Genomic DNA, 13,665 nt, shown 5'->3' with positions numbered 1-13,665 from the left:
CGCATTTTCTTTCGGTCACTTGCTTGCTGCATTTGATTTCGCACCTTGTCATGAATGTAATCCAGCTTGTTCCTTAATTTACTAACGTAGTCCTCCCTAGCTACGTCTTCTCCAGGCTTACATCCAAACTTTTAGTCTCAAGGCAGCCTTATTTCTCGGCCGAACATTACACTGGATGCAGTTTCCTTGGTAGATTCTTGAACCGAAAATCTATATGCCATGGTGAATAGATGTAAATATTCATCCCAGTCTCGCTGGTGATCAGAAACTACTTTGGCTAGATGTTTTTCCACGGTCCGATTCATTCGTTCGACCATGCCGTCTGATTGTGGATGAAGAGGTGTGGTCCTTGTTTTGTGAATCCCCAATTCACTGCATACTTCTTGGAATAACTTCGATTCAAAATTTCGGCTTCGATCACAATGCAACTCTAGAGGTATTCCATAGCTGCAGATGAATTTTTTGACCAGTTTATTAGCTACCGTACTTGCCTCTTGATTAGGAATACCGTAGGCTTCCACCCATTTGAAATGTCCATCGTTACCAAATGTAGTTGTTTCCATGGTCTGTTCGGGAAAGGGGCCAGCTATGTCGATAGCTACTCGTTCCATGGGGGATCCGACGTTATATTGCTTCCATTGGTGCTTTTCATTTACCATATGGTCCGTTAGCAGCAGCTCAAACCTTGCATCTTCTACACCAGTCCTTAACGTCCTTCTTACAATTTAGCCATTCCAACGTTTGGTTATCCGCAAATGTCCACCTGAAGTTCCATTATGTAGTCTAGTCACAATGTCTGTCACACGGACCTTCGGCACAACCAACTGAATTCTTTGCTCAGTTCCATTTTAATTTTCCCAACAACGTTTTTGAAGACCTCCATCAATCCTCAACGTTTCCCATTGTGCCCAATAAGACTTCATATTCTGGCTCAGTCTGGATACTTCTTCCCAAGTAGGTCGTCTACCGCTCTTTTTCCAACTCAGGATTACTTTCAAATCGTTTTCTTCCTCTTGTGCTCTTTGAATTTCTTCCGGTAGCCAGTGGTCTTCAATTACGGTGGTCCGCCTTAATCGATCTTTTCATCCAGGCGCGATCAATGGCCGCAATTCTCGAGACAAGGTCTTCTTGATAACGCGTCTCGTTGCGATGGCTAGTCCCCACTCAATGTTCAGTGTCGAAGTCATACTGTTGCAGCCTCTCAATCCATCTAGCCACTTGTCCTCCCAAGTTCTTAAAACTCAGGAGCCATTTCAATGGAGCATGGCCCGTTCTTAGTAAGAATTTCCTTCCGTACAAATGTTTGTAGAAATGTTCTACGGACTTGATGACTGCTAAAAGTTTCCTCCTGGTCAAGCAATAATTTCGTTCTGGTTTGGACAACACATTGCTGAAGTACCCGATGACTCTTTCCTGTCCATCCTGAACTTGCGATAGAACGCCCCCAATGGCTGTATTACTGGCATCGGTGTCGAGCACAAATTTACCTTCAGCCCTTGCGTAACTTAGAATTAGAGCTGTGATGACAGCCTTTTTCAATCGTTCTAAGGCTTCAGCGCAATCATCAGTCCATATGTACTCATGCCCATCTTCCGTCAATTGAGTCAGAGGCTTGGCAACTTTGGCAAAACCAGATACAAATCTTCCATAATAAGTGCAAAGCCTCAGGAAGCTTCGCAACTCACTCTTGTCTTTCGGTAAAGGTCATTCCTGCACTGCCTTGATCTTATCCAGATCAACTTTCACACATATACGTGAAACTACGTGTTCTAAATATTTCAGTTCTGTTCGAGACAGACTGCATTTTTCAGTAATCAGCTTTAGTTTGGCATCTCGAAGTCGATGGAAAACCTCGGATACGTTGTGTAGTCGATCTCGGAAGGAATTATCCACTACTATCATATCATGTAGATACACCAGACAAGTTTTCCAGGAGAGCCCTATCAATATTGTCTCCATTAGACGTTCAAATGTGGCAGGAGCATTGCATAAACCGAAAGGCATAACTTTAAACCACCACAGGCCTGTTTCAATACTGAAGGCAGTTTTTTCTATATTCTTTGGATCCAAGCCAACCCGCCAATATCCACTCTTCAGATCCAAGGTAGAAAACCAACGTGATCCCGAGAGTGTGTCCAGGGTATCATCAATTCTCGGTATGGGATAGCTATCCTTCTTCGTGGCCTGATTGAGCTGCCTGTAGTCTACGCAGAATCTAGTATTTCCATCCTTATTCTTCACTAGTACTAAGGGCGATGTCCGGGGGCTATCGGACGGTTCGATTACACCTTCTCTGGCCATGTCTTCAATAATCCTTTCAGCTTCTTCTCTTTTTGCCAGAGGGAGACGTTTAGGATGCTGTCGAATAGGTGGTGCATCACCAGTATTGATTTTATGCTGCACAACATCGGTCTTCCCTGCTCTTCCGTCAGTGGCAAAAACGTCGGAGAAGGTTTGAACCAATTTTTTCACTTCGAGTAGTTGTTATCGGTCGAGCTCTTGACACTTTGAAGTGAGGAGGGACACCAGTTCTTCAGAATTCCTTTGTGACTTTGAGACTTCTGCAGTACTTATCCGACCCGAAATATGGTACACTGGTACACCATGTCCAATCAAGGTATTCTTCTTCAGGGTGACTGAAAACATGTTGACATTAAGCCATTGGATGGGAATACTGTCTCTTACCCTTACCAAGGTCTTCCCAAGTAATAGTCCTTTAGCTAAGGTTGTGTCGTCACAGGGCTCAATTACTCTCACGCAGCCACTCCTCGTTACATCGTCACATCTACCAGTCACTACGCCTTCAGTTCGCCCTGGCAACGTGTCCTCGGTCAGTCGAATCCAATATATCTTGTCCTACACATCATTGAATGGAATCTCTTCACTTCCTTGCCGAAGTATATAACTCTTTATATCTAATTAGCATCCAAGCTTCTTAACAAGGTACAATCCCAAAATACCCCAAATCCTTCAGCAATTTCTGGACGCACAATGGTTTTGGTCGAGCCAGTGACTACCAGTATTTTCACACTTCTATCATTTATCTTTCCTGGGATAACTATGCTTGATAAATCCTTAGACATTTCTCGGATTGCCACCTCGGGGGCATTTTTGGCTTGGGTCGATTTATGCCCCTTATCACCGACCCCTTTTAGTTTCTCTGCCGTGACTCTTTTTCCAATTCTGGACAATTTCGTTTCAAATGCCCACTTTCGTTGCAGTTCCAGCACACAGTACCTTTTTTCCTAACTTGTGATATTCTGCGGACTTCTTCTCTCACAATGTCCTCAATAGATCGGACTGTTTCTTGGACTTGTCTTACACGAAGGTGTCCTCTATGCGACGCTTGCTTTGCTACCTCAATTTCCAAAGCCTGGGCTAAGGCATCATCTATGGTTCTAGGGCGTGCTAGTCTCAGGGTGTATTGTATTTCACTATTCTTTATCCCATCCACGAATGTCTGGATTGATAGCTGTTCCAGGAAGCTAAATATCTGGAGCAGATGGAGCCAGACTAATCTCGCCACATCAGCTTCAAACTCCGGGAGGTTTTAACCTGTTTTCTGCACTAGGTTCTTTATTTGTGCATGGTATACTTGTTGTAGATGAGCATCGCCATATCTCATCTGATTTTTTTTTCGATGTAAGAACTTCGTAACAGGCTTGTTGACTCTCCGGAATTTGTCAGACTTTTCATCAACTCTTTCATTAACTCCGTCAAATTTTTCGTTCACTATATAAATTTTCTCGTCTACTTTATCAAATTTTTCATTTATGGTTTTCAGTTTCTTATCCAATTTATCGGTAAGTTGACTCACCACATCATTACAATTTTCCTTAAGGTGGTCCATTTTCTCATTCAACTTACAAGTGTTCTCGTCGATTTTCTTATTCAATTTTCGAGAGTTTTCTTCCATTTGGACCATTTGTTCATTCAACTTACTTACAAGAATTCTCTTTCATTTTCTCATTTAATTTTCTCAAAAAGTCCATTAACGCTTTAGTCTCCATCGCGTTCTGTAGTCTTGTGATCACTGGCACGAACTCCAAATAACCGAAAATATTTATTGAATTCGAGCGATGTTGAACCTTACACCTGACACTAATGTAACGTTTTCTTCGCTTGATTAAAACGTCCAGCTGTTTAAAATTATTTATTTACACTTAATACACCTATAACTCACAAACTAACTATGTCACTACTATTTATTTCCACTTGTATTTATTTCCACTAGTTTGCACTGTGAACTATAACGGTACTTTACTACCTGCTCCTCCGCTGGGCTTATATAGGCGGGGAGGGTCTGGTTTACTGGTGGCTCCAGAACCAGTCAGGGATCTGGAGCCGGAGTCTACAGTCGTAGACCGCTGACTGAACTCAGTGCCAGTCTGGGAAAGTCGGCGACAGCTTTACAGGCAGAAATCTTCGCCATTGATCTGTGCGCAAGCCATTTGCATAACATTGGTTGGACGGGCAGATCAATAAAAATCCTAACGGATAGTCAAGCTGCGATTAAATCTCTCGCGGCAGACAAGTGCAACTCGGCACAGGTATTTGAATGCAGATCTTAACTCTCCAAATTGGGAAGTTCAAACAGACTGCAACTGATTTGGGTCCCTGGACAATCTGGCTTCAGAGGCAGCGATGCATCGGATGCTCTAGCCAGAGAAGGCGCAACATCAACGCTTATTGGCCCGGAACCCAGTATAAGAATTTCCAATTCCTTAATCAGGGACCGAAACAACAGGTGGATAAGGCAAAAGATCCTGGAGTACTGGCGCAACCGTCCTGGACTGCGTCACTCGCATGGGGCTATTTCAGTGCCTCCTAGCCCATACACCAGTCGTTGGCTAGGATTTTCTAGAACAAATCTGAGATCTATTATGGCGGCTTTCACAGGACACTGTAGACTCAGAGCCCACCTTAAAAAGCTTAGCATCGTCAATGACCCGCTCTGCTGACTCTGCTTAGAGGAGGACGAAACAATTGAGCATATCCTCTGTGACTGCCCGGCGGCAGACACGGTTAGACATGGAGTATTTGGTTCTCCGAAGATGATCCTAGAGGAACTCAAGAATCACTCCCCCTCCCACATCATCCCATTTTTGGGCAGGATGGGTCTGGAGGGAGAGATCTAGCTCTATGAGCTTGCCTGTGTGCTACAATAGACCGCTTGGTTGCAGTGGCAGGTTTGGTTTATCCGTCCAACACACCCAGCAATCAGTAATCAGTATATAGACGGAAACATTCCCGTGCCTTCGCGGTCGTTCCAGAATAAAGCGGCCGCTCTGCTTCTCGAAAGGTCCGACCGCAAGGGCCGGGCTGGTTATATTATATTTAATAATAATAATAATAATAATGTCTTTATTTTCCCAATTCAAAACCTCAAGGGGAAGTTCACCTAGTAGGTGCTCTACCACTTAACCCTTGTTATGTGACACAATTTGGAAATAAGCATTGAAGAGAGAGAGAAAAAAAAAAGTTAAACAACAATACAATTTCAATTTCAATGAGCAGAATTTACAAAAAAAAAATAAACATAAAAAGGTGCATATCTGAAACAACGAGAAAAAAAAAAGAAAACAAAACTGACTCTCGAAAACAATCAGATATATTATGCATACAGAGCATGAAGGAGATGAGCCCTGATTTCTCTCTTGAATCTTACGAGAGTAAACGTTTTGAACTCATTTGGCACTGCGTTATAAAATTTTACCACATTGTACCTGAAACTCCTCTGGAAGATGGCCGTTCTGTGCTGGGGACAAGAGAGCAGATTCCTATGTCTTACATTCAAATTATGAATATCAGTTCTATACCTCAGTTTGTTGTAAAGATATGGCGGACATTTCTCAATTTTAGTTTTATGATAAGTACACAAGGCATAATACTCAAAACATTTTTTTATTGGCAACCAGTCAGCGCCTTTAGCATATGCGAGACATGCTCATATTTCCTAATCCCATATATGAACCTGATGCAGCTATATTGAACACGCTGTATTCGACCTAATGTTTCTTGGTCAAGACAAAAGCTGTAGACAGTAGAACTATAATTAAATTTTGACATGACCAAACTCTCACACAAGACCCTCTTTGTAGTAGTAGGCAAATAAGATCTATGCTGGTAGAGCATCCTCAGGGCCCCATACGCTCTCCGGATCAAACACATAACATGCTCACGAAATCTCAACGAACTGTCCACAATCAGGCCCAAGTCTCTTACGTTCTCCTGGAAATTAATGGTATCACCGCGGATCACAGGCCTGAAATTATTCTCAACAAAGTTTTTATTATTTTTCGACCCAAAAATTATAGCGAATGATTTCCTTGCATTCAATATCAAAGAATGTTTTTCCGCTATAAGTGCCAACCGATCTAAATCTTCATTCATTCTAACAGCTGCGGTATCAAAATTATTCATGAGGAAATCAAAAAGAATCTGAAAATCGTCAGCATACATATGAACTTTTCCATGAAGGATACTCTTGGTGAATTGGCTGGTGTACACTATGAAGAGAAGAGGCCCAAGCACCGAAGAGCCTCACCTGACACTCCACAAGATTTCAAGATAGCCAAAAGGATATCATGCCGCACAGTATCGAAGGCTCTACTGAAGTCCAGCAAAAATAAAACAGAACATCTGGATTCATCAATGGACTGAAAAATGTCATCAGTCACATCGAGAAGTGCACTGGTTGCACTATAACCCGGACGAAAACCAGACTGAGTCGCAGGCAGAATCCCATTCAGCTCGAGATATTCGGAAAGTTGGACTGCCATTATCTTCTCTAAAATTTTAGATAATCCAGGTAGTATACTGATCGGTCTTAGATCAGAAAGCTCCTTTGGAATACCTTTTTTCGGGATAGGTGTGACACGGGCACATTTCCAAGAAGAGGGGAACTTAGAACTGAGTATAATGCTGTTATAAATGTTGACAAGAAATGGAAGAATATGAGGACAGCAAATTTTAACAAAAGATATCGAGATAGTATCAGAACCTGGCGCACTATTCTTAATTTTTTTGAGAACTTTGATTATGTCATTTTCATCTACTAGGCGGAAACTGAAGAGTTCAGAACTTATTGGATTATCCCTGTAGTAGCCAATAATCGATTGGTCTGAATTATTAGTCGGAATATCTAGAAAATAATCATTGATTTCATTTTCATTATTCGATAATTTTCTATTTTCATGTTTATTTGTTTTTGTAGAAAGGAATATTGAGTTGTATGTTGTAACTGACTTACTCTTGTTGAGATGTTCCCTAATAGCACACAACGTCCTTGCGACGTCTAATTCATGTCCATTTAACGTCGGAACGTCCATGACCTTGATTTGTATGTCCTTTGGACGTCCGGACAGTTTTGGGACGTCCAAGATGGATATCCATTGTTAGTCCAATTTATGTACAATGTTCGTATCGGATATCCATTGGATGCCCGTGATGGACATAATACGGACCATATGACACATTTCCGTATCATGTAGTCCCAAATTGGTCCCTGACCGACTTAATACATGCAATGTCAAATATATGTCCTTACTGGATATCCATTAGTTGTCCGAGATGAACATAGTACGGACCATATAACTTGTACATATATATTACATGGTCCGTATAACGTCCATGACGGACACCTATTGGATATCCGGTAGGGACATCTTTTGAATGTCCATACCGGATATTCACTAGGAGTCCGTAATGGACGTTATATGGACTAAATAACATGTATATATTACATGGTCCGTATAACGTCCATGACGGACACCTATTGGATATCCGGTAGGGACATCTTTTGAATGTCCATACCGGATATTCACTAGGAGTCCGTAAGGGACGTTATATGGACTAAATAACATGTATATATTACATGGTCCGTATAACGTCCATGACGGACACCTATTGGATATCCGGTAGGGACATCTTTTGAATGTCCATACCGGATATTCACTAGGAGTCCGTAAGGGACGTAATATGGACCAAATAACATGTATATGTTACATGGTCCGTATAACGTCCATCACGGACACCTAGTGGATATCCGGTAGGGACATCTTCTGAATGTCCATATCGGATATTCACTAGGAGTCCGTAATATGGACCAAATAATACATACATGTATATCAATGAACACCAAAATTTAATATTATTTTTCACTAAACTCCATTTTTCCGCTTTGTAGTATATGAATATCTTATAAATACCTATTATATTATTTATAACGTTATGATGAACGAAGACTAAATACTTGAGTAATTACTATTATAAAATAATCTATATTTGAGTTTCAAGACTTCAGTTTTTATTATATGGTATTTCTGTATTAATCGATACCTATTCCATGAATCAGTTAACAATATAATGAATATGTTCCTACAAGTAGGTATATCGTATGGTCTCGGTAGCTAGGACGGTTGCACCGAAGACTCAGTAATGCGGTGTCCCCACGTACTCGCGAGTTCGAAACCGGGCCAAGTGTAAAAACTTTCTAGTAAGTATGGATGAAAATGAGAACAAACTCAGAAAAAATAATATCTGCGTCTGAGTGTAAGACATTGGGTTATAGGATATTAAAATTCTAATAGATAGGATAGCCAACATCGTGGTAAATTTTTGTACCGTTGAGATTGCTAATGATGGTCCCAACGGGATATCCATTGGACGTCCGCGATGGACGTCTGAATTCTGTTCAAAGTTGTGACATTTGTACGTCCCTCGGATGTCCATAGAACGTCCATTGTACCAGAAATGGACGTCCCATGGATGTCCGTAATGTCCGAAGAGGACGTCCTATGGATGTCCATAGGACTACTTTGTGCTATTAGGGTTCTTCGTTTGTTGATTTTAATTCATTTGTTATATTTCAATTGATGTACATTAGATGTACAGGGTGGGCAAAATTTGTTGTCTACTGAATGGATCTCAAGAGCTATAGCAGCTAGAAGAAAACGGACGACACATTCCCGAGCTCTTTTTTCTTGACTAATCCAAAACTGAAAACAGATCCAGCCTAACGTTCATAGATTTTGAGTTATGAACTGAAATTGGGAAATTGTCATTTTTAATGAAGCTGAATAACTCGCTTATTTGAACTTCGAAATCTGTTGTTACATTCTTTAGGCACTTTTTTATGAGGAATTCGAATATGATATTGTAACGTTTTCTTCGCTTAATTAAAACGTCCAACTTATTAAAATTATTTATTTACACTTAATACACTTATAACTCACAAACTAACTATTACACTACCATTTATTTCCACTCTGTAACTGTACTTGTACTTACCTACCTGCTCCTCCGCTGGGCTTATATAGGCGCCGGAAACATTCAGGTACCTTCGCGGTTATTCTGCAAGCTCTCGACCGCTCTAGTTCTTGAAAGGTCCGACCGCAAGGGCCGGACTGGTTACAATATTATTAAATTTTTTGATACAGCCATTTTCCAGATACGACAGGGATTTTTGATTTTTCAAATGTAAACTATAGGTGAAAGTTCTTTCATCTTGCTGCAATTTTTTTGCTGATTTCAAAAATGTATCATATGTCGCTATTCACATGAATATAACATAAGAAAAATAATTTCATACTTCTTCCTACTTTTGGATTCTCTGTTGAATTATAAGTAGGCTGGCTTACCATAGCAACCGTTGAATATGCATTATATTTTGTGAGCCTGAGCCTCTATGATTGAAATCACGGATTGCTGAATAAATATTTCGATGATTAATCGTTTGTTCTCGCGATGTTTGGCATTCTTATCTAACGATGGTTCACAATTCGAACACTACCGTTGACAGAAGTATCTATTTTTAATCATCTTACTTTTGTGAAAATTATAATTATAGATAGCTATCGTATTTTATTTACATCACTGACTCTTTAAGTTTCTTTTATGAATAGAAAAATGGATAAAAGTATTTTACTCTCTTTTAAAGGATATAGACCTCGATATCCATATATAACAGAAATAATTATTCCACAGTCGGTTATTCCTACCACAGAAGGTTCAGTTCACATATAATTATGTGGAGTTCACAAACCATAATGCATTTTCAACGGTCGCTATGATTACGCCAGCCTACTAAAAATTCAACAGTGAATCTAAAAGCAGGAAAAAGTATTGAATTTTTTTCTTATGTTATATGCATGTGAAAAGCGACATATGATACAGTTTTGAAATCAGCAAAAAAATTGCAGCAGAATGAAAGAACTATCAACTATAGTTTGCATTTGGAAAATCAGAAATCCCTGTCGTATCTCGAAAATGACTGGATCAAAAAATTTAATAATATCATATTCGAATTCCTCATAAAAAAGTGCCTGTAGAATGTAACAACGGATTTCGAATATGAGATCTAACAAGAGAGTTATTCAATTCTCTTCAATTCTCTCAATTTCTCAATTTCCGTTCATAACTCAAAATTTATGAACGTTAGGATGGATCTGTTTTCAGATTTGCAATAGTCAGGAAAAAAGAGCTCGGGAATGTGTCGTCCGTTTTCTTCTAGCTGCTATAGTTCTCGAGATCTCTTCAGTAGACAACGAATTTTACCACCCACGGGCTGAAAGCCCGTTTTTAACAGCCGAGAATTCTCCGGAATATTCTGTACCAAATTTTGGTAAGAAAACGGCAGAGATTATTTTGTATGCAACTGAACAGAGAATTCTACGAAAGTGTGTATGTAACGGTAAAGAATTCACGCCACATGAAATCTCGAGTAAATTTTCTAGGGAATTCTCGGCTGTTGCAAACGGTCTTCAGAGTCGAGCTAGACAGAGAAACATCGAATTTGAATACTACAAAATATTCATTTGTAACACTGAATGTCCATTCCATGTATCTTTGTTCTAAGGTTATAACTTATGCTCCCGCAACTGGGTGTAAGCACAGTATATATTAATGAAAACACCTACTCGCAAATACCTAAATTTTTATGATATTCCACAGAATTTGGAACTTCAACGAAGAAGCCGGATTTTCTCAAGTTCTCCATCTTGACACACCGAAGTCTTTAGTTCCTGGAACCGAATGGGGTCAACTAACAGTTACGGGAGGTCTGTCGCTGCCGACTCCTAGTAAAAAGCCAGACAGTAGCAGTTTGACATCTGCCTTGGCTTCTCTCTCATCCTTGATGTCATTGCAACATCTCGGAAGCAGTGCCAATGAAACGATGAAGAAGAGAGCGTTTGTTGACTTGTCAAAAAACGTGAGAATTATAGTCATACATTCTGAGAGGAAAACTCATCTAACCATTCATTGATTTTCCAGATACAAACCATACTCTCATACAAGAAGGAGGACAACTCCTTCAGCGAGCATCCGATGCTAGGAAGCCATAAAGTAACCATTTCCATCCTGGAAGCGATAACGAAGATTCAGGCGCATATTGGTGTTGATCCAGACCTTATCCAGGGTGTCAAGAGATGGGTGCAGTTGAGGCAGGAAGATGATGGCAGGTTTTCACCCTTACCGGCAGACATAAAACTTGGACTAGGACAAGAGCGGTCGGCTGCGAGGAGAAACTTGACTGATGATGCGGCATTTTTCGAGCACGTTACGGAGATGACTGCAGAAACGGTCATTGTTTTATATGATATAGGTATATATATATATATATACATATATAAGTTTGTTAATTTCCCAATATTCATACAAATATCACATAGTTAAGTCTGATAATTACGTATTTTGATCTTTTTCTTACAACCCTTAACTATATGTATATATATATATATATATATATACAACGTGTCCCAAAATTCAACGATAAGCCCGCACCGTAGGGTAGACATGGTCATGACTACTTCAGAAAAAATAAGAAAAGAATTCAGCTAAATTTTTTATTTAATTACAAAATAAATTATTAAATTCTTAGAAAATTAACACCCTTCATAATTTTTTGAGTTACAACGGCCACAATTTTTCAAAAATTTCTGTTCTTTTTTTGTACCGGGAACTTAAGCAGTACTGCTGCCCACCACATTTCCTAAAACTCCAAGAATACCTATAGTTTTCACACATAAAATAATCAAAATATATTTTTCCCATAAAATTTTGAAAGATTCTTATGTTCAGCCCACTTTCCCACATTGTTTTGTTAAAAAAAGTATGGAAACTATGGCGGCAAGTTTTTTAAAAATTTACACAACTAACCAATATTCTAAAATGGTGTAATACTTCAAGAAAACTAGTCGCAAAAAGATCCATATTAGTAGAAACAATAATGAAATTTCTTAATTGCTCTTGTTGGTAGTAATCAACTATGTGCCGAAAATGGGTTTTTGTTGTTGAATTAGTTGAAAAATGATATTTATTTATTTGATAATGAACCTTACAAAAAATGTTCAAATTGCTTGCCGCCAGCATCAATACACGCACGACATCGCCTTAGAAATGATCTTTTAATGCTTCGTGCATATCTTTTTTCACTGATATGAGCCGCAGCTTGACAGATTTTTTGCCGAAGTTCGTCGAATGTCGTGATAGGTGTCGCATAGATCCTGTCCTTGAGACAACCCCAATAGAAAAAGTCCAGGGGGTTTAGGTCGGGTGAACGGGGTGGCCATAAGATAGGGCCAAGTCTGCCGATCCAACGCCCTGGATACCCCTTATTCGAGTATTCTCGTAGAGGACAGGCGTAGTGTGCTGGGCAACCATCATTTTGAAACCACATGTTTTGTGAATCACTTAAGGGGACGTCTTTTAATAATATTTGCAAATCATTTTGTAAAAAGTTCAAATAACTATCTCCATCTAAGTTTCCTTGCAACTCAAAGGGCCCAATCACTTGTCCATTTAATATGCCCGTCCATAGGTCAACCTTGAATTGATATTGGGATTTGTCTTGTCTCATCAGGTGCGGATTTTGATTGCTCCAGCTGTGCAAGTTGTGAAGGTTCAAATAGCCATCTTTCTTACATGTTGTTTCGTCCGACCATAGAATTTTGTCCAGGAATTGGGGATCTTCCCGGTGTTTTTGCAGCATCACACGGCAAAATGCGATCCGTAGTGGATAGTCCCGGGGTAATAGTGTTTGCACACGTCTATAGTGATATGGGTGGAGCTTGTGACGTTTAAGAATTCGATGTGCTGAACTTTTTGGGATTCCGGTAGCTGCTTCTATAGCACGTACTGAGGTAGTTGAATCAATGTTTATTTCATTGAGAACTTCTTCATCGCATTCCGATCTAGGTTTTCCAGCATTTCTTCTGGCAGATGAAAAACGACCCTCCGAAAACGCTTGATGTACATTCTGAAATACTCGATAATCCGGGTATCTTTGAGCGTTTTGGTACCTTTCTCGGTACAGTCTGCTAGCAGCGTTAGCATTGCACCGACATTCTCCATAAATTAGATGCATATTAGCGTATTGCAACGGTGTGTATGGTAGCGGCATGATGAACGTTAAAAAGTCCAGAATATGCCGAAGGTGTGATTCACAAAGCACAATCACAGTTCAAATGCCAGGTCAGTTTAGTTTGAAGATCACTTAAATCCAGTCCAATAAATTATTACGGAAAGGTGCACGGTAAACGTAGCAAAACGTACTGACCACAGAACAATAATAGTCATTTGTACCTTAGAACATAGATACATGGAATGGACATTCTATGCTACGAATGAATTTTTTGTAGTTCACACATTCGATATTTCTCTGTC

At 39.8% G+C, this 13,665-nt stretch overlaps 1 protein-coding gene across 2 annotated transcripts in view; it reads left to right on the top strand.

Moving 5' to 3' along the window:
- Positions 1 to 13,665, top strand: part of LOC123318930 (C3 and PZP-like alpha-2-macroglobulin domain-containing protein 8) — a 1,198,665-nt gene that overhangs the window by 945,427 nt on the left and 239,573 nt on the right. For both annotated transcript variants that reach the window (XM_044905716.1, XM_044905717.1), the window contains 2 exons: positions 10,954 to 11,212; positions 11,275 to 11,605. In XM_044905716.1, the coding sequence (XP_044761651.1) occupies positions 10,954 to 11,212; positions 11,275 to 11,605 (590 nt within the window). The remainder of the gene's footprint in view (positions 1 to 10,953; positions 11,213 to 11,274; positions 11,606 to 13,665) is intronic.

Source organism: Coccinella septempunctata, chromosome 8 (genome assembly GCF_907165205.1).
Source record: "Coccinella septempunctata chromosome 8, icCocSept1.1, whole genome shotgun sequence".
Classification (NCBI taxonomy): Eukaryota; Metazoa; Arthropoda; class Insecta; order Coleoptera; family Coccinellidae; genus Coccinella; species Coccinella septempunctata.
Note: the sequence above shows the minus strand (reverse complement) of the source record. Positions and strands in the feature narration are given on the sequence as shown.